Genomic DNA, 26044 nt, shown 5'->3' with positions numbered 1-26044 from the left:
CAAGTCCAAGAAGACATACAAATACAGTGTCCTTATTCCACAGACAGCCAACGTCCCCAAAGTATCTATTGTCACACTGCTGTAGATACTTTGAAATCTTGAACAGCTTTTCAGAAGGTCATCCAAACTGTCAGTGTAGCTCACTGGGTAGCATCAGAACATGATTCAGTTGGCTATCACAATTTCTTTCTCAAAGACTATATATATCCATACTTTAATTCTAAGTGATCATAAATTTGTACCAAAGAACAATATTAATAAAACTCACTTAGTAATGCTAGAGTTGCACGTGGAATCAAATGGAGATGAGACAGACAACATGCACTACTCACCTTGGAAATACTGTCCATATCTCCTGAGCCTGGCAAAGTGTGAAAAGACACTGTCATTAGGTGAGAGCGTGTATAAGGAAACCGCTGAAGGGGAGTGAGCTACCTCCAACAGCCCAAGCCCCACAGCTACTTCACATCACCTGAATCCTAACAGATGGAGCAGAGGCAGAGCTACAGACCCCTGGGAGACCATTAGAGAGACCATCTACATAAGACCTTCAGAGAGACCATCTACATGAGACCTTCAGAGAGACCATCTACATAAGACCTTTAGAGAGACCATCTATATCTACAGCATAATTAAGACATGTAAATGTTTATATAATACGTACAGGTATATATCTTTTAATGAAAATGATGTAACTCTGATAAAATTTAAGACAGACATTTCTAGGTGTATTTAACAATATTCTAAACCATATTCTAAACCAAATATCAAAAACTATTTCATTAATATGAAAAACTATATAGCACTCCATATACATAATAGGAACCAAACATATCTTTAAGATATGCTACTCTTAAGAGACATGGGCAATGGAATTATACACTGAATAATAATCTTAACTTTGCCATAATATCAATTTTATTTTGAACTATTTTATTCTTAACAATTTTAATCTTAGTGCAGTATTAAAATAGTGTGAACTATTTTAATCTTAGTGTAAAATGCTGTAACATTTTAATAACAACATTTACTGAACAGCATAATTAACATGAAGAGTTAACATGACTTACTTGTGAGTAAAAAGGTCCCACAGTGTTACACCCAGTGCACACACATGGCATAGTGTTATGTGTTAATAATTACAATAATGTACACTGCAAAGAGTAACGAGCTAGCTGTCAACCATTGAAACTCTTCCGAGTGTCTCACTCTAGCAATAATGTAACCAAAGCCTTCCAACCAGGGCCAGACATTCTCTTCTTTCACTAATTCTCCAACTTGACAGAGTGAGAGTAACATGTTTTGCAATACACTGAAAAACCAAATTCTATAATAGTGCTGTCCAATTGAACATTACAGGAAGATGGCTATGTTTCTCTGAAATGTTCATTACAGCAGCCAGTAAAATTCTGTGTGCCTGCTGTATACAGGGAGGTGTCAGTGTGCTTGGGGATTTGAATGCTAAATTCTAATTTTACACAGTTATATGTGCCTATTGGCTACTAAATATGGAAAGCATATACTGATGAGAAGACCAGCGTTCTCTCCTTGAGAGACATGTCCTCTTATTCTCCTAGTGCAGACCCTTCATGTAAACAAAAGTAAATGAAGTCAAACTTTGAAGTCTAGGAAAAATAAATATGGGTCCTTAAAGCACAAAAGCCTATCAATGTATTGCAAATCATTTCTGAAATGAGTAATACAGACTTTCAGAGAGCAGAGGGGCATGCTGCTGACCTTGAGTATGGGAAGGAAATCCCAGTGGGCAGAGCTGCATGAGCACTGCTTGGCTAACAGATGTGAAAGGCTCTTTCTTTCACAGCCTTAGCCCACTTGACAAGCTTTCAGACTAGCGTATGAGCACAAGCACATGGTTTTTATGCCCTCTACCCAGGAACACTGTGTGCTAGGAGACCTAGTCAGTTTGTTTTACTTTTCTCTACATCTCATCATTGTAAATATCCTGCTCACCTTACACATATGTGGTTCCATAAGTTAACAAAGCATTGTACGTGAAGCATGCTGTTAACTGCTGGTATACCTGAGCTTGGCTTTATCCTGAAGACAGGTGCAGATCATGGTCTTATTCATAAGAGAATTAGTAGTATTATCAAAGCTAGTTACTAACTCTATTTTAAAATGAGGCAAACATTAAAATACACAACAAAACTAAGAAATTATTGTAAGAGCTGGTTTCTCTGATATGCTCACAGTCTGGAGCTAAAAGCCCCTGTGGGAAAAGACAGAGAGGCCCTCTGCTCTAGGCAGCTCTGCACATGCTGAGCAAAGAACAGAACTCCTTTGGCCACAAAACACTTAACACTGTCTTAGGTTAGTATTGATACTCATGGGGCAGTCTCCACAGAACAACTCCCACACTCCTGACTCAAATGTCCTCCAGTTCTCATAACCAATGCCCTATGGATTACACCTCCATTCTGGTGACAAGGAAGAGCTCTGCAGACCACAATACCCATGGAATAAAATTAACATTTTATTTTTAATTTATTCTATCCATCTAACATAAAAGCTGAGCCTTACCTAAAGAGCCGTTCATGTGATGGGACTCCATTCCTCCTAATCCACCCATGGGACCATCTGATCCAGGACCCATTGGAAACTGTTTTTAAAAATGAAGAAGTAATTGTGACCACATGGAAATGACTTTAACATTATTAACATTACAGAGATTGTCCTGGCTCATCTCCAGGTTGGGACCCCAGGATACATTTGCAGGCTGTGGTTTCCTTACCCGCCTTCCCCATCTCTCTCATCTCTGCTCTGGATGCTGACGCTACTCTTTCCTGTCTGCTTTTTTCTCTCAAGGGAAGAAATATGGAAAGCTATACTGACAAGAAGATCAGTGTTCTCTGCTTGAGAGAAATTTCCTCTTATTTTCCTGGTGCAGTTCTTGAGACGCTGCAGATGCTATTGGCCTATTATAAAGAACATTTGTGTTGAACCATGATGGCTGTATCCACTCTTCCCTAGAAGGGAATATACCACTGTTTGAATGGGTAAAGGGAACGGTCTCATCTTGCAGGGCAAACACGTTTACCTACTGAGAGCTAACTATCACTAACTCTCCTTAGTCACGTGTGCCATGTGAGCTTGGTGTAGGTACTCTACAGCAGCTCTCGTCACACCCAAAGCACGGGGATGGCCTCTTCTCATGCTGGGTAGAGCTGTGATAAAAGTTCCAGGTCAGTGCCGCCCTTTCCTTTCCCGTGACTCATCTAGAATGATCCCACGCCCAATCAAAAGGCAGGTGAGTGATCTCACACTTGAGGGCAAGCACCTACCAAGGTCAGCACTCTCTTTTACTGTTCCCAAGCTGAATCCCAGTCCATCATAGATGGGCTGCAGGGTTGACTACAGCATGGTGATGGTTAAGAAGCACACTGGCCTTCAGCACCAGAGATTAACCAAGAAAGGAAGGCGGGGGGTAAGAGAAGGAGCCGGGAAAGAGAGGGCAGGCAGGGAGGAAGGAAGACAGGCAGGCAGGCTGGGTAGCTTAGGGGGAAAAACCATTCAGACAAGGCTGAATGCCACCAGCTCTGTGCAAACACGGCTGTCTTCTACTCCTGTGAGGAATGGCTTCTGAGGAGCACAAGGTTGCTGCTTATGACTAAGTGTCTACACAGACACATACGGTAGGAAAGATGGCCAGCTGACAAAGGCACTGTCCACCTAACCTGAAAACCTGAGTTCAATCCCCAGGATTCCCAAGGTAGACGGAGGGAACAGGCTGTTACAGGGGTTGCTGTTGACTTGCATATGCACCCCACAGCACACTTACCAGAAGGAACACCACACACACACACACACACACACACACACACACACACACAGTCACACTAACTTGGAATTCATACACACCACCAATGAGTGAGAAGCTGAGTGAACTATTTTCACTCAGTTTTTAGATCGAGGCTGAGGAGTTAGATCTGTGAGCCCAACAGCCATGAATGTGCTATGTCCTACTGTTTTCTCTGTCTCTGCAACTATAAAAGGAGTTTAATATTTTAAAAGACTCTAAGACTAGAGGAATGTAAATTTTAATTACTGTACTGGCTGGTTTTGTGTGAATATGACAGAGGCTGGACTTATCACAGAGAAAGGAGCTTCAGTTGGGGAAATGCCTCCACGAGATCCAGCTGTAAGGCATTTTCTCAATTAGTGATCAAGGGGGGAGGTCCCCTTGTGGGTGGTGCCATCTCTGGGCTGGTAGGCTTGGTTTTATGAGAGCAGGCTGAGCAAGCCAGGGGAAGTAAGTCAGTAAGAAACATCCCTCCATGGCCTCTGCATCAGCTTCTGCTTCCTGACCTGCTTGAGTTCCAATCCTGACTTCCTTTGGTGATGAACAGCAGCTGAATAAACCCTTTCCTCCCCAACTTGCTTCTTGGTCATGATGTCTGTGCAGGAATGGAAACTCTGACTAAGACAGTTACCTTAACACAAAAATGTATTTGCTGGCTTTTTTCAGCTTTATCTACCCTGTGTACTTATATACAAGCATAACACTTACATTTATCTACCCTGTGTACTTATATACAAGCATAACACTTATATTTATTTGGATCATTACTATATATGTTCAAATACATTTAAAACATATTTACATTAGGTCTGTTAGGCCCAGGAGGTACTGCATTCATTAAAGTATACATGTTGTCTCCAGAATTAGTTGAATCTGAAACAAAACATGACTTAATTAATGTCTCTACAAAAGCCATGACAAAATAATAACTAAATGTGATCCTAGCATACATAGAAACTGATAGCGAGATACACACCTGACATTGTCATTACTAATGGAAACAAATACCTGGCAGTCATTTCTACCCAGACTTTAATGTTCTAAAGTCATAAATTACAAATGAGATGTATAACTATTTCAGTAATTTAAGTCAATTGAATATTACTTTAAAAAACAAACATTGCAATATTTCCTTTCATAAAACATGGATTGATTTTTACTCCATAAACAATAACATATATACATATCAGACAATTTTAAAACTTCAAATTCAGTAGCTTTCAAATTTCCAGAATTTTCTTAAATTTCCTATAGAAAATAAAATTGAATTTTAGTATAAAGCTGGTAGAATATACTGACTTAATTTCAAAAGTGAGATTACAGCAAGACTAGAATGACAAAGTGTCTTGCTTAAAGTCACAGCCAGATCCCCCACTGTGTCCTTCTCTCCTTTTAGAGATACTCTTGTTTTATGGCTTTGGCTAGCCTGAGCCTCACTTGGTAGTCCAGGCTGGCCCTGAGTTCACAGTAATCCTCCTGTCTCAGTCTCCTGAGTTACAGACATGAATGGCAACACTTGAATTTCAACAAGTTTTTGATAGCCTTTTTTAGTCCTTTTACTAAAATAACTTCAATGTATTCTGTATGAATATATGCAAGCTTTTACACTTTTCTAAAACTTATATTTCATACTTATTAGCTAATTCTAATTAAGTCTTTACATATATAATTGAAGTGAACATAGGGTGAAAGTGAATAATTTTACACTGAAGAAGTATTAGTTATGAACCACAATTTTCTATTTTCTTACAACTATAAAGTTTACTTAGCTGTGTAACAATAGATCTTTATTTTGAAAATGAAGTGTTTGAAAAAAATGTACTGATCGAGAGGGTACAATAATATGCTTCTCCATAGTAGTGACCATAGATAGAGATATCTAATTGTTTCCACCCCTTTTGTGTCTCATTAGATATTAACTGGCTTGTGACTTCAGTATGTGTCGCTTAGAGTAAGAGAGACATTATTCACTGATCATTTACTAACAGTGATCTACGAATCTCAGTGCTAGATTTAACTTTTGAGTCAGGGTCCCACTATGTCTACTTGGCTGTCCTGGAACTCACCGCGTGGACCCAGATAGCCTTGAATTCATAAAGATCTACCTGCCTCTGCCTCCCACGTGCTGAGATTAAAGGTGAGAGCCAGTATGCTCAGCTAGATATTACTTCTAGGGCAGAATGCATCCTAATATTCGGCCCTCACGCTGACTTGGCTTTGAATACAAAGTGAGGTCACACCTATTTTTGTGGCTCTAACTTGTTCTTTCTTGCCCATTACCAGCCTTGCATATCTTCATACCCACCCACTGTGACCTACTGAAAATTACCAACACTCATGTCAACTGCTATTTCTTTTCTTTCTCTTTTTAAAAATATATTTATGTTTTTGAAATGAGTGGTCTGCCTGCAAGTACACCTGCATGCCAGAGGAGGGCATCAGATTCCTTTACAGATGGTCTTAAGTTACCATGTGGTGGCTGGGAATTTAACTCAGGACCTCTGGAAGAGCAGCCATTGCTCTTAAGCACTGAGCCATCTGTCTAGCCCCTCAAATGCTATTTCTAGTATGAGTTTTCTTTCCCCGGAACATGTATCTGAGTACACATGCTCTCCAGGTAAGGCACTGCAGCTTGCTTGCATTAGTTGATGCTCTGCTAGTCTCCTCTTCTGTTCACTACTGGCCATCCAGAGTCCATCAGAAGGAAAGGGGCTGTGTCTGACTTAGCTGTGAGCCTCGGACAACAAGTTAGGTTTACTGTATTTAATCTGTCTAAAAAGTTCTATCATATTTTAGAAAATTTTAGATTTCTTTTTAAACATGAAAACTTTTAATGGATTTTATCTTTACTTTTGATGAAAGAAAAAAATGGATTACAAATTTAAATATGCAAAAAATGAATTATCACTTTAAGACTAATTAAACATATAATTTCATTCAAAAGATAGAAAATCATCAAAGGAGTAAGGATGGTTTTCTAGGAAATGCCTGCTTCCTTTGGATTTACGGACGAGCTTTACAATAAAGTGTATCTTAGGGCTGAGGACCAGCTCATCATTAGATAATAGTCTACACAAGTACGCAAACAAGGCTGGCAAGGTGGCAAGGTGGTCAGGTTACTTATCCCCAGCTATGCTCAGTGCTGCTTAAAGCTAGGCTCTAGTCTGTAGAGACACGAACACCAATCCACGCTAACTTTGTAAATCACACATTAACATCACAAAGTCAGAGTGAAATGCAGGGGAGGGGATCAGTTCATGTAATTTCATCTTGGATGGATTCTGCTTCATTTTCAATGTGGACAGTTTGAAGTTAAAGATGATGACGATATGTTTATGGGAAGAGAGAAACCAGTAAGGTCAGGGTAACATTTTGTATTACCAAATTTGGTTTTAAATAAAAAATATAAAACAGGAAATTATTTACTGGCATTATTAATAATAAAGACTTTTAAACTTCTGTATATCTTAAGAGTTAAATCTAAATATTTAAGAACATTTGACTTTACAGTGAGTCATACTAAAATTATTTTGAACTATATACATTTCTCATCTGTTTTAAAACCAAGAAACGCTGAAAACCTTAATTTATTAGAAATTTAATAATTTTACTAATGTTAGGATAGGAATAAAAATTAGTTTGTTTAACTATTGAGAATAGTAAATGAGCATCCTCATATAGAAATTCTGGATTCTATCTCTAATCATTTATGGTATTAGGGTTAGAGAGTCATCTATTAGCACTTGATAGATGTTCTATATAATCTGACAATTTAAATTTCAATTATTAGTCTTTGAATGTGCTCAATACTTTGTATGAAATTCTCAAGAGGGAAAAAAGAAATGCTAATGCTACTTGAAAGAATTATGTTAAATTATTATGGATATACTGAAGAATGTCTTATTTTAGAAGATTAAAAATCTTTCACTACTAGTTAGTAAACAATACTGTAAACACATCCATACTTAGTAAGATAACAGATATGTGAGTGGGGTCAGTTTGCTAACCTAAGGGTCAATGTCTTTTAATGTTTTACTCCTGTCGACTTTTGTTTGAGTTGGAGGAGATATGGATTCTTTTCAGTTTTAAGGGATTTGTAGTAAGTTAACTAACTGGGCAATTCATATAAATCAACACGTTGCTTGTGCTAACTCCTTGTTATTCCTACAAGAGGAATCCTCTAAATGCAGCAGCAAAGCTGTGGGGGACACTCTCACAGAGGTGAGGGGGAGGGGGGCAGATGTGGGATGTGGGTTGGTGGAGGGGTAACTGGAAGTGGGATATCACTTGAGATGTAAACAAACGGAACGATTAGTTTGAAAAAAGGGAGGGGGAGAACTAGAGAGCTTCCTGCTGGCCTCCACTGTACTGCATTGTTTTTAATCACGCTGAGACGATGAAAAGTCCCACGTTTATTCAAGAACAATGTCTATACCCTGGTGTTTCCCTTGGAGTCAATGCCCAGGTAGCTAGTTTGAATTACAGTACCTGCTGGACTAGGCATGATGGGTGTTCCTGGTGGTCCTCCACCTCCTGGAGGACCCTAAATAATTACACAAAATTTCAGTAAAAATAAAGCATTTCATTAAACAACATAAGACAGAAAAGGTTATACTTATCTCTATAATAGCCCGCATTTAAAACAAAGCAACTACGTTTCCTCTGTCATTTATTTTCTTGATGCACAATCATCTCAATATTATGCAAAACATAATTTAGCTTAACTATGTTGAGACTGTTTTGACAAGTTTCCAAAAACAATGAGCCCGTAACACTGGTTTATTATTCATGACTTAATCATATCACCTTTAATGAGGTTAAGGAGAAAGTACTTAATAGGGCCTTTACAAATCAACAAACTACGAATAATTCACTTGTACTTTGTTTGCTATCATATTCTTACATTTTGTGTACTTTGTTTGCTATCATATTCTTACATTTTGTGTACTTTGTTTGCTATCATATTCTTACATTTTGTGTCACTGGAACTTATTAAAGCTAGTAAGGCACTCATTCCCACAGAGAGTGTGAAGAGATACCCATTTAGATATTACCAACCCACTGCTGCTGTTTCTGTTCTCTCAGCCTTAGGTCAACAGACACAGCATCACTTCAGCGGGAACCAGGCCAAGCTCCTCACCCTAAGCAATGCTGGAGGCTGCAGCTCCATAACCTACCGCACTAGGCAGATCTGCGGCTAATTCTGACAACTAAGTGCATAGTTTAGGCAACGAGTTTTAGAATTTGCATGAGCTCTATGTATAATAAGATTAGTTCTCAAGGAACTTAAATATTTACTTTGCATGTTTGCATACCTCCTAGAAGCTACTTCAGATAATATATGCATTTCCCAATAAGTAAACAATAAAGTTGTTTTAAAATATAAATGTATATAATTTACTAAAACCTTATAAGGCTTATTAATGACTTTAAGAGAGTTTTATTCTATCTTTTACCTTTTCCTCCCCTCCCTCTCTCCCTCCATCCCTCCCTTCTTCCTTTTCTGTTGTTTCAGACAAATGGTATCAAGTCTTGGGCTGTGGCTTGGGTAGCTTAGAGCAGTAAGAGCCCAGGCTGAGTGGCATGCACTTGTATCTACGGCAATAAAGTAGTATTTCTGCAGGGCAGACTGCTCACTGACTTTCTTCTGTGCATTCCTATTTATAGCCCTCTCGCTGCACATCACCTCTGGAAATTACCCTTGGAAAGGCTTCCTACTTTATCATTTCATCTTAGCATCTCTGTTAATATTTTCTCTTAAGTTTTGTAACATAAAGTTTCCCTTATGGTATCCTTCACATGTAACAAGGAACTTAAAATGGATGATGGCCAAAGGGTCATTGTGACTTTAAAAGAAGAGGTCTGAAACCTGGTGATTTGGCTGTAGATGTACATGAATTACTGAGAAAAGTTAACATGTATAGATGGTAACAAGGAAATAGTTGTTTTTTTTTTTTTCAATCTCTAGGAATAGGAAAAAAAAAACCTAAAAGATCTTTCCAAATTATTTCTTTATTCTGCAGTCTAATCCACTTTGTTGTTGGGATAGTTTTTAATGTTTTCTTAGCCTTCATGTGTGGTGAGTGGGGCTGGGGAGGAGTGTGTGCACTATCCTTGCGGAGAACTGCGATCAAGCGTATCACCGTTTAACTGGGAATGGCTCTCTTCATGATTGGATAGAGTATTGTAGTAGCTTCCAGAAACATATGCCAAAGTAAAGCAGAGAACTGAAGGCAATTCCAGCCAGACTGATAACTGTTTCCCTAATGAACATCAACATATGTACTGTGGTTGGCATATGCAACAACTCAAGATGTTCACTTCTTGGTCAATACACAGGGCTCTTCTTAACATCTGGGCAGCAATTTCACTGCTCAAATAAAACGTAACATCAATTCTTATGAGCAAACAAACCCAAATGTACTTACTACATAATTCCCAGGAGACGCTGAGGAGTAGGGTATCTGGAACATGAGCAGGACAGAGACAAATATTTTGATTCATGTGACTACATGAAATTGAATTAAATGAATTGACTTCTCTTTATCAAGTTAAAAATGCATCACAAAATATAATAAAATACAAAGGAACTTATATCTCTGTAAGTGCCAAAAAAAATCCAAGCAACTATAATATTATATTGAATTCACAAGAAAATGTAGATTTCAATCAAGAGGAATTCAAAACGATAGCTTCAAATTATATTGGCTTAGGTCAGTTGTATCCACTGGGTGACACTAATGAGATATTCTATAAATAGAAAGATTATATATACTCATACAGCTAAAACCAGGGAATCTCAGATTAGTATCCTGTGCAGATGAAACCTACTGCTACTTTCACACAGTACATGTGAATTCTCACATTCCTCACTTAGTTCATATTAATGCAATAAATTCAAAGGAATTTTATGTCCAAAGACTGATAATTTATGAGGATCAAGTCCAAACAAGAGGCTGTTTTCTGGATATGAGATGGTTTTAATCCTTAACACTCTGATGACACAAGTGAAGAATTAAAAATGTACCCTAAAATAAACCCCTAAGTGTAGGTGTCAATAGATAAAGTTAGATATTTCCTTTTCAACAAGCCACTAGCGCACTGGCATGATGCAGCCTGTATGCTTTATTCTGAGAACAGACAATGATGTGTCTCCCTGGAATAAGCTAGTCAAGGCCAGAGTAAGATCTGAGTCGTGAAGTGGACCCTGTACTCTGACCTGCCGTAACAGCACACTAGTGTGAAATCATAAATAAGGAAGTAGATTAAACCATAATTCCCTTTAAAATATTTGATGATTATTTGGAACTATTTAACATTAGGCTATTTGAAAAGGCCTTCTCCTTTTGGTGTCCTTGCTTTCTGTAAGCACAAACCACATGTCCCCAGAGCCTCTACTTGACTGTGGGGTTGAGCCCAACAGACCCAGAGCTACTGGGAGGCTTACTTCCCCTGAGTGCCAAGGTCTCTCACAGCATTGACCTTGAACTTAAGGGTTTCATGTGCCCCTTTCAGTTCATGATCTACCCAAACTCTTTAATTACATTGTTTTTAAATGCAAACATTTGCCCCTGTGCAGTGCTAACACCCTGTCATGCCCTAGGATGAATGTCTTCTCCCTGTGTCTTCAGCAATGGTCAGTGTTTTCCTTCTCTGATTTGTTTAACACCTTCCTTACAAAGTTGCAAGATACAACCTAACCATCTTTGGCTCTTTGTTTTCCCCATATATTACAGTCCTGAACTTTACCAAGTATCACCGGCTCTCTTCCCTTTCTGAGTTCTGAGTGTGTACTGCGATTTGTACAATTCCTTTGCTGACATCTTTCTTGCTATTCATGCTTTAAAACTTATCCTGTATTCATTTCAGATTATTTTTCATTTCACTTCTGGTTCTTAGTTAATTATTTCTTTGTTAGTTTATAACAAAACTCCTTCTGCACTCTCCTATAGCCTGCAGTTTATTCACCTTTAAAGTCCCTTAGATCCATTCTTCTAATGATTAGGAAACTGGTTCCTATTTCTTTGACCACCCTGCCCCCCAATAGTTGCCTTCCATTTTACAACAGCGATTTCCTAGAGGAAGGCAAGGAACAATGATGGTAAGATCACAAGTACAACCACACTGCAACATGCGACTGCTCTGCGCTGACATCTTCAAATCTGGTTCAGTCTTTGTAGAAGTCCTGATATGTAAGAGATGTGCACATGAACCTTGCCATTTTTAGGAGGAAGAATTCTTGAGCTGTATTTACCTACTTCTTTGGTATAACTATTCTCATTTGTCAGATATCATGTTACCAAATGGTTCTTTGGTTTTCTGGCTGTAAATCAGCATTTGGGCTCCTATCCCTGGCATGGCATATAACTGAATCTGTACTTTTGAGAGTTGTCAGAAGGATCTAATAGTATAGTATGAAAACATACATTACATCAAAAGACAGAAATACCATGGGAGTGTAGTGGTATTCCTGAGCTGGAAATCTGGGTGCACAGGAAGGTGTAGATGAGGAAAGATGAGGAGAGCCAAAGGAAGAGAAATGAGAGAGTGCACAGTATAATCTGGGAACGTTATGCATTTTTATTTTTTATTTTTTTTTTTAATGGCTGTTACACTGTAAGACTTACAGGTTGTGTAGTTAATGATAAGACCACACGATTGGACCAGGAATGAATGTATGATATAGGAAATAAGAGGTTTTATAGTGTTTGGATGCATGCTTCAGTAATGTGACTCTATGGGAACCAGGCAAAATGAATCAAGTAGACCAGTGTAAAATCTCAGTCAAGACCTGGCAAAGGGAGTTGTCGACCCCAATAAGTGGGATTGGAGACCTGAGAGTTGTTTCACATTCAATGATAAATGGTGTCATAACTCCAGTTCCAGAGGGTCCTATGAGTGCTTTTGAACTTCATGGGCTCCTATCCACATGTGGTGCTCTTGCATACACTCAAGCAAGCATGCGTGTGAACATGCTTGTGAGCGCACATGATGCTATATATGTATTTTATTATATGAAGTATTATATAAATATATAAAATAAATATTTTAAAACATGTTAAAATAAGCCCCAGATAATAAGTAAGATCACAGAGCTAGAAGGTTAGAATCATTTAACTACAAAAAGCTGATAAGAAAATAAAGAGTCAAATATGTTGCATGACTAAGCTAGAAAGGAATTCTGCATTGTAACACTCATGATTGTGGTGGTACGAATAAAGGCTAAAGCAGTAATTTCTGCTTTTAAGATGACTGGTGTTATTCTAGTTTCTCAAGAAGGAACATATTCAATGACCCTGTAAGTACTGATGGTGGGGATGGCATCATGCATTATGCGAGTAGAAAGCAGGAACCAGGTTTTAGTGGTTTTATTTTTTTAATTAAAAAAACTTGTACTGATATAATAATATAATGCTGTGACAAATCCTTGTTCTAGTAACCCCTTTCATACATTCCAGTTAATGGCACTCCCCTGATTTTGACTTGACTTGGGTTGTGTGGGACCAGGAGTAGGCACACAACCTAGGTCAGTTCCTATTTACTCCATCTGTCTGTTTCATGAAGGAGCACAGGACTAATATTTACTTTTTTTTCAGCTAATGGTTACTTTGAATTCCTTTCTGTAACTGGTAAGTGTTCACTGGAAGCTATAAACATAACAATCTGGGCTGACACAGCCTTTGTGTTATCTAAAGGAACATGGGTAACAAACAAGAGAGCACAGTTTTTGAACTTGTAGAACCTGAGTCAGATTTAAATCAGGATTCTTAGAAATATTAAGGACTGGGAGGGGGTTGGAGGAGTAACGACAAAGGTGGGATGGATGAACGCTGAAGGCATGGGACCCTCGCATCTGAGTTCGTCAGAATGTGGGAATTGCTTCTCTCTGCGTCTATTAAGTATACTCTACTTGGATAATACACTAACGGGTACAACAGAGCCATTTCGCTATCACTTCCCTAAATGTCATCCACATTCCTCAGTGGCTCTAGGCTACACTCTCAGGTATGTATCAAATGGTGTTGGTAGTCATGGGAGCTTACTCTCTGTCTGCAATGGCTGGCTGCAATCTAAGCTTAAGATAGAGGATCAGCTTCAGTTCTCTATGTGGTTTCACTGACCATGACGGTAACAGGGATTCCTTCCAGGTCCTAGTACCAAGAAGGCTGTCAGGGACCTCAGCGTTACCCAGACACAAAACGAAACGGTAGGCTTTTTTTTTCTACACATAATAGGTATTTTAATGGGACAAAAGAAATGTATTTGGGGCTGCATGTTAGATGCCATTTCAAAGTGAAATCTTGAATAAAGTGGCTAAGGCAAAGAACAAGAAGCAAATGAAAAGGAAAAGTCTCCTACAGCATAGAGGCAACAGAAACCCCAGGAAAGAGGTTACTCACACCACAATACGATCTGGCAAAACAATTATTTGAGAAAGACGAGTTGAGTAGTTCACTGAAGGCCCAAGTGGGAACAATGTCTTTCTCTTTACCCAAAATAATTAGCAAATGTCATGACTAAAATAAGATTCTACAAGTTACTACTTTCTCTAAAGAATGGCTGATTCACTTGCCTGGGAGGGAGATGGCTTTTGCTCTCCAGCAGCAGTCTATCTGGGGTGACTCTGTCTCGCCTCACACACTGCTTGTCACCTCTGAAGTTTTGAATGACTCTTCATGCTAGCTGTGCTTCAGACTTAGCACTCAGGCCCTGCCAGTGGTCAGAGGAACTGCACGGCCAGCAAGGCGCATCCCCTCCAGGGCAGTGCTCAGGGACGCCACAGGTGAAGCTCAGGGTGCCTGGCTGTCACTCACCTTAGCTCGGGTATATGTGCACGTGTGCACTCTACACTACACTATAAAGCAGGTTTGTGTCACACACTGAAATGCTTATGATTTCAGGGATGAAGAAAACTTGCTCCAGGATCATAAAAACTAAAATCCTTCTGTTTAAAACCCAATAACCTTAATTTCCAACCTATGAATACATATCTGTAATTTCATTGAGAGAAAAAAATGCATTAAACAACTGTCACGAAAACATAAGCAAAACTCCCAGGATGTTCGACACACCGCTGTGCGGCAGTGGCACCTTAGCTGACAGGCACTGGGCAATATAACCCAGCCTCGTGACTACTTGGTGACCTTCTAGGTGGTATAAAGGAACAATTACAAACTGCTACAAACTACTGTGCTATGCTCACTATTTCTACCTTTACTTTTGAAAATCCTACTGAAATTTTGAAAAAGTGACAAAAACCTCACATTTGCGTAATGAAATTTAAAAATACATTAATTTCAAAAATAAGATACTTTTTTCTAAAAGAAAATAAACAAAACAGCTTTTTGAGCAACTACTTTAAATGTATAACACAGCAGACTGTGAAGCTCTCCAAAGCAGTAGGCTTTTCATGCTAAACGTTACAAAGAGCAAACCATGTATACTCACTGAATTGGCTTTTCATGCTAAACGTTACAAAGTGCAAAATATGTATACTCACTGAGTTGGCATTTGTTGGGTTTGGCCAAGGTCTACCACCACCTGGACCCCTACAAAAAAACGATATGACAGATGAATTCAACCTGAGCCTCAGGGGCTCCACAGCAGACAGTACTGTCTGTGACATAGTTACCATGTACCATGAGAGTTGAGCTCAGATATCACTCTAGTCATCCTAATGGTTTTCCCTGAATGCAAAAAAATATTACCGCAGAAAACTGTTTCATGTATAGTTAAATATTGCTTATTTTTATAAACAAAAATGGAAACCCCCTATACTAGTCTATATATGCTCCTAAATAATTTTTAGCAGTTTTAGAGCAAAAGGGATCAAACACAGATAAAAATAACTCAAGACATCAGTATGAGCCACCTGTGTATCATTCAGATGAAACCATTTGTAAAATATCTACATAAATGACTCTTAAATTACAAATAAGCACTACGTAAACTTGTGTCCGTCTATGAAATAGTCTTATATGGTAATGTATCCTCTAGTGCTAATGGTGACTTAGTCCTGGGAAGCACTGAGTCCGGTATTAATCTCACTGCCAATACCACTCTCATATACGGCCCCACTGAGTTGCTAAGCCATGGGGACTATCATCTGCCAGAGAAGGATGGAGGATTCAAATGGGCATGCTCTATATTATAGCTCTATAAATTTGTTGTTATAATATATAGTATATGATATATAACATATAAACTTAGATTACAGCCTTATCAATGTTATTGATTTAAAAATTCATAATTTCATAATTTTAGTTGAAGATAGTAGAGGAAGTCTTAAAATGAAAGGAGATATTCTATGCCAATATACTGCTTTATTTTAGAATTCAGGAGAATGTTTTTTATATTTTATACCATATAAACAAAATTAATGTCCAGTTAATTAAATCAAATTCATATACCTGGGCTGTGGTATTAAGTACATTTGAATAAATATTGTCTTATGAAAAGTAGACTATTTTCAACTTCCTTTATTTTATTAGGTTACTGAAAGTTCTCTTTAGAGTCACTAATCACTAAAGCAGTGTAATATTCCATTTTTAAAACATCCATTGAATGGCCTTTCCTTCAGCCTCCACTGAGTGGCTCTGCCAGCACCTATCTTAGATGCAGATACTCACATTGGACTGAGCCTGGGTACCCCAATGGAAGAGTTAGGGGAAAGACTGAAGGAGCTGAAGTGGACTGCAACCCCATAGGAAGAAAAACAATACCAACCAACCAGACATCCAGAACGCCCATGGACTAAGCCACCAACCAAAGAGTATACAAGGGCCAGTCCATGGCTCCTGCTACATATGTAGCAAAGGAGGGCCTCATCCAGCATCAGTGGGAGGGGAGGCCCTTGGTCCTGTGGAGGTTTGATGACTTAGAGAAGGGGAATGCTATGGTGACCTGGGAGTGGGTGGGTGGGTGGAGGAACCAAGGGAAGGGTTGGAATAGGGTGAGAGGTTGTGGAGAGGGGAACTGGGAAGGGGGATAACATTTGAAATGTAAACAAATTAAAAAAAAGTACCTTGAATCTAGGTATCTTAAATCTAAAGTAATAGACACTAAATAAAAACAATATCCAAGTTACTTATATCAGTAGCGTTTGCTTGGAATCCTTACAACTACTTTGGTTTGAGCTTGGTATTCGCTAGGGGTGTAAACAGAGGGAAATGGTTTAAACCCCTCCTTAGGCTCGATTCCAAATGCTCAAAGTGGAATCTCTCCTGAGGTGGTACTGATAAGGACAAAGGTGTGACAGGTTTATAACTGATTACTGAACACTTCTGAAAGATGATTTACATATAGGATTCAGTGTCCAGATAGACATAAAATGATGGAAAACAGGATGCATGTTTATCAAGTAAAACATCTGAGTAGGAAGGTGTAGTCACATAGTTTGTCTGATACAAAATAAAATGTAATGAAGAAACTGGGAAATATTTCTTAAAACACTCTAGAAAATATTCAAACCATAGAAAAGTTTAGCGCTATGATGATATATATATATATATATATATATATATATATATAGTTAGTGATCTCATAACTTTGAATATGACCAATTAATACTGTATGAGTCTGGCTCACAACATGGCTCAGCAGGTAAAGAAAGCTGCTTGCTGCTGAGCCCCCCTCCTGGCCCGAGCTGCATGCCCCAGGACCCACCTATGACCTCTACTTACATGTTGTAGCATTTTCATCAAAAGCAACACATTTTTTTTAAAAAAAAGAATTTATGAATAAGATATATAAAATATTTAATTTAAAATATGTCTAATAGGGCTAGAGAGATGGCTCAGCAGTTAAGAACACTAGCTGCTTTTCCAGAGGTCCTGAGTTCAATTCCCAGCAACCACATGGTGGTTCACAATCATCTGTAATGGGATCTGATGCCCTTTTCATAAAGACAGCAACAGTGTATTCATATATAGAAAATAAATAAATCTTTAAGTCAGAATTTTAATTTAATTAAATAACATAAATTGTTTCTTTAAAAAGAAAAAAATTTGCTAGGTGCAATGGTGCACGTCCATCCAAGGCCTCCAGCACTTGGAAGGCAGAGAGGCAGGTGGATCTCTGTAAGTCTGGGCCCAGCCTGATCTGTAAAGTGAGTTCCAGGACAGCCAGGGCTTCACAGAGAAATCCTTTCAGATAGAGATAGAGAGAGAGATAGAGATAGAGAGATAGAGAGAGAGAGAGAATATGAATATGAAATAATATTAGCTCAATGTTATATTTATTATAAAGAGCATCATTTTAATTGCTTATATTAATCTAGTTCCAGAATATTGCATTTCATATTAAATTTCATTTTAATATCATAGGAATTACATATGAACTCATATAAATGCACTAAAAAATTCCACAGATAGTGCTAAATCAAACACCTAGTGATTTTAAAGAACAGCTAAGTAAGCAAGTAATCTCTACTTGCTCTGAAGCCACTTGGCCTATCAAGTGGCTAATGTAGTGTTTCACAAACAGTATATTGAATGAAAGTTAGGCAGATGAGCCTTGTTTAAAAAGCAAAGAGAAAAAGGAAATGTAAAAGATCCTTGGTATTCTTGGTAAACGTCTATTTTGAGGGACTGTAGGAATCATGACTATCAAAAAGATAATTCTCTTATGAAACTCACTCACTTAAATAACCCTTTGGATCCTTGCAGCTCCTCATTCTATAAACGGCAGGGCTGCAGGGCTGAAGGCCAATACTCCCACGAAAGTAGCTGCCTGGCGCCTGTGGAAACCTGTCCAACTGTTCAATCCCCAAGTACTCTGTGACTGATACATCCTTTCAAGAGTAATCTGGAATGCATTTGAAAGGATTGACATTTTGGCCATAGTTTGTAAATTTTACTTTAAGCCACTCCCTGTTGGGTTTTCACTTGTAAGTGTGCTGTTGTTATAGAAATGCTGAAAGGCTACTTCACATGTCAGTGAGCTGTGCAGTTCGTCCTAAGCTCTAGTTCCCACCACTGTAAGTAAGCCTTTCTCCAGAGGACCAGTTTTCAGTGGATGAACATTCATTAGTGAAGTGTTTTGCCCCGGAAGCTGTGGTGGCAGGCTAGAGCACAGCATGCATTCCTTGGGAGCCCAGGCTGCCCGTATCACTGTGGTTACAAGGAGGGGACACCATGCCTTATCTTCCAAGTTTTAAGTGGCCAATGGGGTTTTCTTTCTCATCTTTCTTTTAAAGTGGCATGAAGAAAGCCTTAGATTCCATTAGATATGTTCTTATCAGTTGCAACAACCTGGTTGATCATACTATTCAAATTTTATTAAAATATATTGACTTTTAACTTGAGAATCTAAATTAAGTTTGATATATTCCTCTAGCCTACTGTTAAGAGCTGTAGCTTTGACACAAGCACAAAATATCACCCAATCTTTCTATAGCAGCCACTAATAAAAGGGTGAGCCTTTGAGTTCGACAAGAGCCAGGCTTCATGTCTATCTGTTTTTATTACAAAAGTGGAAGCGTTGAAGGGGAATCTGACCTACTTTTCTCCCTGTCCTGTTAGTTTTGAGTCTGCCTGGTATCCACTTATTAACCTATTTTCAGTTTTAGTAAAAATTGCATCCTATGAAAATGGTTTCAGAAGCTTAAAAAACCCTGCATACATCAAAAGAGCTTATTTCACAGTGTGTCTTCATGCTGCTAGATGATAGCAGGGTTGTTTCATTTAATATGTAAGGAGCTAAAAGCAGGCAGCTGGAAAGTGAGGTTGAGGGGAAGCTCACAAGCCTGCACAGAGCACACTAGCCACTTCTGAGGCGTCTCCTGAGGCTACATCACCTCGGTGGTTCTCTGGTCCTCTGGTGAATTCATGAAAATCATTAACACGATTACTGTATACAGGCCTTTGAGGGAAGGTTGGAGAATGCAAAAGAATTAAAAATTTCTTACAAATTGCATTGCAATAGATACCCACTACTCTTTTTAGACTAGAAATTAAAATAAACATGTTCAGTTTGAGCATCCCCCCTTCAAAGAGAATCAGCTCCGTGCTGTGAATAGTTCTTTAATACAGAGGACAACAACACAGGAAATTCTTTTGTGCTAAAAGTGTCTCGCATGACACAAACATAGACATATGTTTATGAGACTTACTAACTGTACTGCCAGCTACCACAAAGAACTGATTAACATAAAGTTTTCAAGTATCAACTTCTGTAGAGTTAGTATACAGTTCAGGTGTCTGCATTTCTTCACAGCATTTATATAGATTCTATATGAATCTACACATAATTATTAAAAAGCAACAGGCTAAAAGTTGTGGATTATGGTACCTAAAGTACAAAAACAATTCAAAGTTGCATCGGAAGAGAAAACATGATAGTAAGTCATGAAAATGAAGCAAAACCCACACTCAAGTTTCAGTGAAAGACGTTGGTTCTTCAAGCTGCTTAACAAACTCATGTAATTTCAGAAGACAGAACAGTCACTGAACAGAGTAATAAGCATGTGCTTACATGTTCATTCCAGGCATTCCAGGGCCACCTAAAGCATTCAGTGGGGGTCTCATTGCACCTCCATAGTTCTGTAATGATAACCAAGGGTCAGACTACCACAAAACAAAAAAACAAAACCAAAGAGGAGGGGGGAAAGAAAGGAGAGCAGGTTAATGACTTCCCTAGGCAAGTCCTGACTGGATAAGGCCTGTGTAATTCATTCTCTGAAGGGTCCACTCTTGTATTTTTGCTTCTATTTTAACACAACTACTTTGGTCAATGACACTTAAAAGATCTATCAATATGAGAAATCACTGGATCATGTTGAATGATTAATGTATGATCAAAATTATAACATTTAGCATATCTTTATTAGTTATCTAATATCTGTACATTACTTTTTCAAATAAACATTTCATAAGTCCAAAATTCTTTTTTTAGATAAATTATTAATTCAAGTTTTGAAACTATTAGATAAGAACAATTTCATAAAGTCTGAAAAGAAATACAACAGGTAAACCCAACCCAAGAATGTTGAATATAAGCTTCTATTCAGAGTAAGATATCCAACATGGAAATGTACTCTTTACAAACACCAAACTATCTGAGAACTAAAACATACTGAAAATATTCATGTATGACTTATGTGACCCAAAAAATCTGAGGCAATACCTACTGTGTGCATTAAGGGAGAAGAAAGGCAGTTTAAAGGCTTTTATATGCACATCATATTTTATGCTAGCTTACTTTAGTTGATAATAAAGGTTCAATGTGACTTTTCTGGTTAACATGTTAACACATTTGACACAGTCAGTGATTTTCACATTTGGTTTCCTGATGCTCATCTTCCTCTTTTGACCATTCTATTCCTGTTACATTGCTGGCTTCTTCAGTTTTGATCATAGTTTAAATACTGCTTTTCCTTAAGTTTTAGCTACAGTACTACTTTCAGTGGCGAGTTCTTTTTTTTTTTTTTTCCCCCCCGAGACAGGGTTTCTTTGTGTAGCCCTGGCTGTCCTAGAACTCACTCTGTAGACCAGGCTGGCCTCGAACTCAGAAAACTGCCTGCCTCTGCTTCCCAAGTGCTGGGATTAAAGGCGTGCACCACCACGCCCGGCTCAGTACTACTTTCAATTACTGCAAATACATAGGTAATCTTATCTGCTACTTTCTGTCCAAATACTGCTATCCCTTAGGATTTTGAATCTGCTTTATCATGTGTCACTAAGTTCCTAGATTATGCTCAGGTTGGCAGTGTTGGCTCTGCCTGGCTGCTGCCCATGTGCAATGCACACAGAAGAACACACCGTCACCTGCTGTGGCTGAACTTTATGTTTACTGTTTCATAGGCCTTTAGCATCACCTACTATATAACAGTCTACGCTAGAAGTTTCCAGAAATCCTTTGATGGCTTTTCCTTTCTATAAGAGTCCTACTTGGTCATCTGCCAGATCCGTGGACTGCAGTAGCGAAAGCCGACAAGGTGCTCCCCATCAGTGGGAAGGCGGCTGCATTATCTTAACTCGGGTTTTCTCCCCAATTTATTGTTTACTTCCATAGGCATTTTTTTTTTTTAAATCACAGTATTACCTCATGTCACTTAAGAGTTATGATGACCCAGATTATTTGTCAAATAAACCCAAACTTCTCAATGTGTCCCCGTAAGTTCTTCATAGCCCAGCCCCAGCTATGCTTTCCGCTTTCATTTCCTACATGTTCAACTTCCCCTAGTTGTATCTCTAGCCTACTGGACTTTCCAAATTAAAGAAGTTGCACTTTCATAACCATGTTAACTCATCCTGCAGGAACACCTTGGAGGCGGTGTGAAGAGGAGATGAATGGATGAGAAAGTTGGCTAACTCTGTCCACAGCATCACTCCGCTGCCCACCCAGTGCTCCTCCCGCTGCTCATCTGCCTTCACTGCGAGATGTGTAAGCAGTGCAGAATCACTTCTAACCACACCAGTCTGCAGTTAGAAGGCAGCTAATTTGGGTCAAGCATAGAGATAGTAGGGATAGGAATTAGCAAAGGATTTTGGAGCCACATGTGTATGGTAAAGTCAGGCATGAACACTCCACAGGAATTCTGCACCTTTCTCCTCATCTGTGAGTTTTAGGAAAGTGAACATTCCATGCATGTTCCTTGGAGCTCTGGGCATAGAAATACATTAGCTTGCATCTCCACTGCCATAGCATCACGGCCTCTCCAACACTGCCTTTGTGACATGGGTTCTTCCTACATAGTCCAGTTGGCCTTGGGCTTGAGACTGTCCTGCTTCAGCCTCTGGAGTTCAGGAAATACAGGTGTATATGACAGAAGCAACTCTTTTATATGAGCAACTAATTCTCTTAACCTATTTCCTTACCTGTATGTCAATAATATTAATTTCCACGTAGACTTTTGGTAGAATAAAATGAGATATAAATTACCAGAGTGTTCAATCAATTAAAACATGGCACTTGCTACTTAAAAACTGTAGCTGTTATTATTTTTTTTTATGGATGTTAACAAAACATAACTGAACCCTTTCCCCTCATGCCCCAGGTTTCCTCAGCTCTAATGCACCATTTCTCTGCTCATGTGATGACTCCTTGAATAACTACACAGGGGGACAGACTTTGTTTTCTAGACGTTTAGTATCATAGCCTTTCTAAGTGCAGCTGTATTTCCCGCTGAATAGTATGTTCCTTGAAAACAGAAATCCTATTTCATTAACCTTTTTATACTCAACAGTCAAGTCAAATGTCTGATACACAGTAGGCCTTCAGTAAATGATGAGCTAATTAAACTGACTTGTCATAGGAAGCAAGAGATTATCCAATATAATACATGATTTATAGATATAAAATATTTTCATTTTGTGAATACTATTCTAAATCACGAAGTGATGAAGAAGGAAAGAAAGAATAACAAAGGCTTTCCGCATGCTTTACCACAGGCAGAGATGGAGAGGTGAGTGCATTTAAAGCTGATGGCATCTGCACTCTCCCATCTGATCTAATCTCTCCTCTACTGAAATGCTCCTCACACAGTGGCGTTCAGACTCTGTCTGCTTGGAACCTTTAACATGTCTTTTCTTGATTGGACAGTTTAAGTATTAGGAAGTTTTATCCTGTAGTAAGCTGAATTTCACATTTTAAGTTGTATTTAGATGTATGGAATTTGTTCACTCTACCTGTGAGTTATACATTCTCATTTCACATTTATCTACCCCAACTATCTGATTTTTAAATGTTCCTTGTATGTAGCTTATTTACACTTCAAAATTCTAGTGAAAACTGAAAATATAGTTTAAGTGACTTTTTCCATTAATCCCACGGAACTTGCTGATTTTAAGGACACAGGCTAGCTACATAACTCATAGAAACAAAGGAGAAAGTTACTTCAAACACAGTATCAGAAGGTATTTTTTTCTGATGAAATAATTTTGCTTTTCTGTTGAAGCTAAATTTAAAATCATTTCCTGCTGCTGTCCTTGGATGGAAACTGATTATAAATATGCCTTGACTTGGGCTAAGTGTATCTGTCTTCAGCTACATGATTCACATTAACCACACTGCCACTGTGGCACGTGTGGACTGGTTTACCTCACAGGACTCAAGGTCCATTACGCTAAGTATATTTCTTTGTTTCACTCTTCAGTTGCTCCCAGAAATGACCATCTCTCTTTACTATACATACCTTAAGGTCAAAAACCACAGAAGTGATATTTAGGGAAAAATCTGGGGACTGATCAATAGCACAAGCCTTTACCCTAGCATTCTGGAGAGAGGCAGAAGAAACTCTGTAAGTTCAAGGTCAGTCTGGTCTACAGAAGGTACATAGTGAGACCCTGTCTCAAGCAAAACAAATGTGTCTGCCTGTGTGTCTATGTGTCTGTCTGTGCATAAGGTTACAAACACCATTCCAGAGCCTGTTTCTATACTACAGGTACAAAGAGATGGGGCAGACTACCCTCGGGTATCAGCTACATGGTAAAATGTCTGTAGTAGGAATTATTTTTCATTATATTTCAGGAAATGAAGTTATGTTTTGTTTTGATGCACATTTTACCTGATAGGTTTGATATGCAGAGATTATGTCATGAGACTCCTGCCATTCCAAACGATCTTACGTCAATTTTATCTCCTATCCTATCATGAGCACATGGTTTTGTTTAAATGCATAGTATTTATAATTAATTTTCTTTAATCCCTTTTTGTATGGTACAACCTTTTAGGGTTATTTTTAGTATTTATGGTTTCTGAGGTAAATTTATACCAAAGTACTTTATTTCCTCCATTTTACTAGAAATACTGCTAATACAAACAGAAAAAATAAACTATCTGATTTTGGAAAGAAGTATTCATACGTTTTCTTTCAGGATTTTACATGAGATCTGTGTCCAATGCCATAGCCCCGAGGCCTGCCAATACTTCAATACATATGTAAAACCCAGCAGACAAGGCCAACTCATCAGGAGGCAGAAGCCCAGTATCTCACTTCCCGCTGATAGTATTTACCTGTGGTCCTAAGGGCACCATTCCTCTTGGGGGCGTCATTCTCTGCATTGGTCCACCCATGTTTGGATGTCCTAAAGGAAGTATGACATGATTAGCACTAGAACAGCTACGTTCATTAAGCGAGAGGCTGGTCCTCACTTCCTACGGAGACCCATCCCATATCTAAGCAGGCCACCAGCTTATTTTGGCATTTGTAACCATTGTTTTCAGTTCTGGCTATCACCTACTCTTTATTGGTTTCTTAGCTAGAATGTTCTTCCTTCTCTGCATTGAATTACTTCTTTTACAGCTTTTGCTCCTCTTTCTTTAAGACAATTATGTCCTGGAACGCAGCCTTAGCTATCCATGGCACCTAAACATCTCCAAGGAAGGCATGGGTTACTGGGACTGCTGAATGAATGAAGTCACTGTTACTCTGTATGCTCCCTTTCTACATCACTGAGTCCTCATCTGAAAAAGGGAAGGGGCTGAGGCCCATAATCACTTAACATCCTGCTTGTCCCAAGGCACACACAGGCTTTAGACATTTTAATATTCTGTCTCTTATGTCAGCACCTCTGCTCTGTTATGGTCCATAATTTAGAGTTTGCTGGAAATACAAACCATTTAGTCATGTTGCTGTGAAAATACAGCTGATAAACTCATGGAATATTTATATCAATGAAGTTCTTAATGAATTTCCTCACTAGTTCAGCAAATGAGTTTCACTTCTACTTTAATTACCTTGTTGTCGTGTTGGATCCATTCCACTGGGGAGTAATGGCTGACTTCCTGGGACACCTCCAAGTGCCTAGCAATTTAGAAAAACAAAAATAAAAAGTAATATTGTAAGTATTTATAAAACATGTGCTTTAACATTTCCCCCTTCAAGTTTCTGCAACTACAGAATGCATTTGAATCTCTCCTGAGATTGGTCAATTTCCCATTCATTTTATAAACTTCATTCTTGTATAGCTTTAATATAAGATTTTTGTTGCAGAAGAAATTCTGTTTTGACTGATGGTACAGTTGCAACCTTCAGGTAGATTTCTGTGAGTTCAAGGCCAGCCTGATCTACAAAGTTAGTTTCAGGACAGCCTAAAGAGGCCTTGTCTTAGATGCTTGGGGGGACAGATAGATAGGAGCCAGGTGTGGTGGGAGGCAAATGCAGGCAGATCTCTGAGTTCAAGGCCAGTAAGGTCTACAGAATGAGACAGCAAACACTGCACAAAAAAAACAGTCTAAAAAAGAAAGAAAGAAGAGGGAGAGGGAGAGGGAGAGGGAGAGGGA

General features: G+C 38.6%; 1 protein-coding gene across 13 annotated transcripts in view; it reads right to left on the bottom strand.

The window, feature by feature from the left end:
• Positions 1–26044, bottom strand: part of Ssbp2 (single stranded DNA binding protein 2) — a 249609-nt gene that overhangs the window by 12651 nt on the left and 210914 nt on the right. For 10 of the 13 annotated variants that reach the window (XM_021208226.2, XM_021208230.2, XM_029544067.1 and 7 more), the window contains 9 exons: positions 25499–25565; positions 24776–24846; positions 20294–20385; positions 15321–15369; positions 10249–10284; positions 8309–8363; positions 4623–4693; positions 2542–2620; positions 333–361 (listed from right to left, as the gene is read on the bottom strand). In XM_021208226.2, the coding sequence (XP_021063885.1) occupies positions 333–361; positions 2542–2620; positions 4623–4693; positions 8309–8363; positions 10249–10284; positions 15321–15369; positions 20294–20385; positions 24776–24846; positions 25499–25565 (549 nt within the window). The remainder of the gene's footprint in view (positions 1–332; positions 362–2541; positions 2621–4622; positions 4694–8308; positions 8364–10248; positions 10285–15320; positions 15370–20293; positions 20386–24775; positions 24847–25498; positions 25566–26044) is intronic. The other 3 variants (XM_021208232.1, XM_029544069.1, XM_021208227.1) reach the window with 1 other exon arrangement.

This window comes from Mus pahari, chromosome 11 (genome assembly GCF_900095145.1).
Source record: "Mus pahari chromosome 11, PAHARI_EIJ_v1.1, whole genome shotgun sequence".
NCBI lineage: Eukaryota > Metazoa > Chordata > Mammalia > Rodentia > Muridae > Mus > Mus pahari.
The sequence above is the reverse complement of the archived record's forward strand: the minus strand, read 5'-3'. Positions and strand labels throughout refer to the sequence as shown.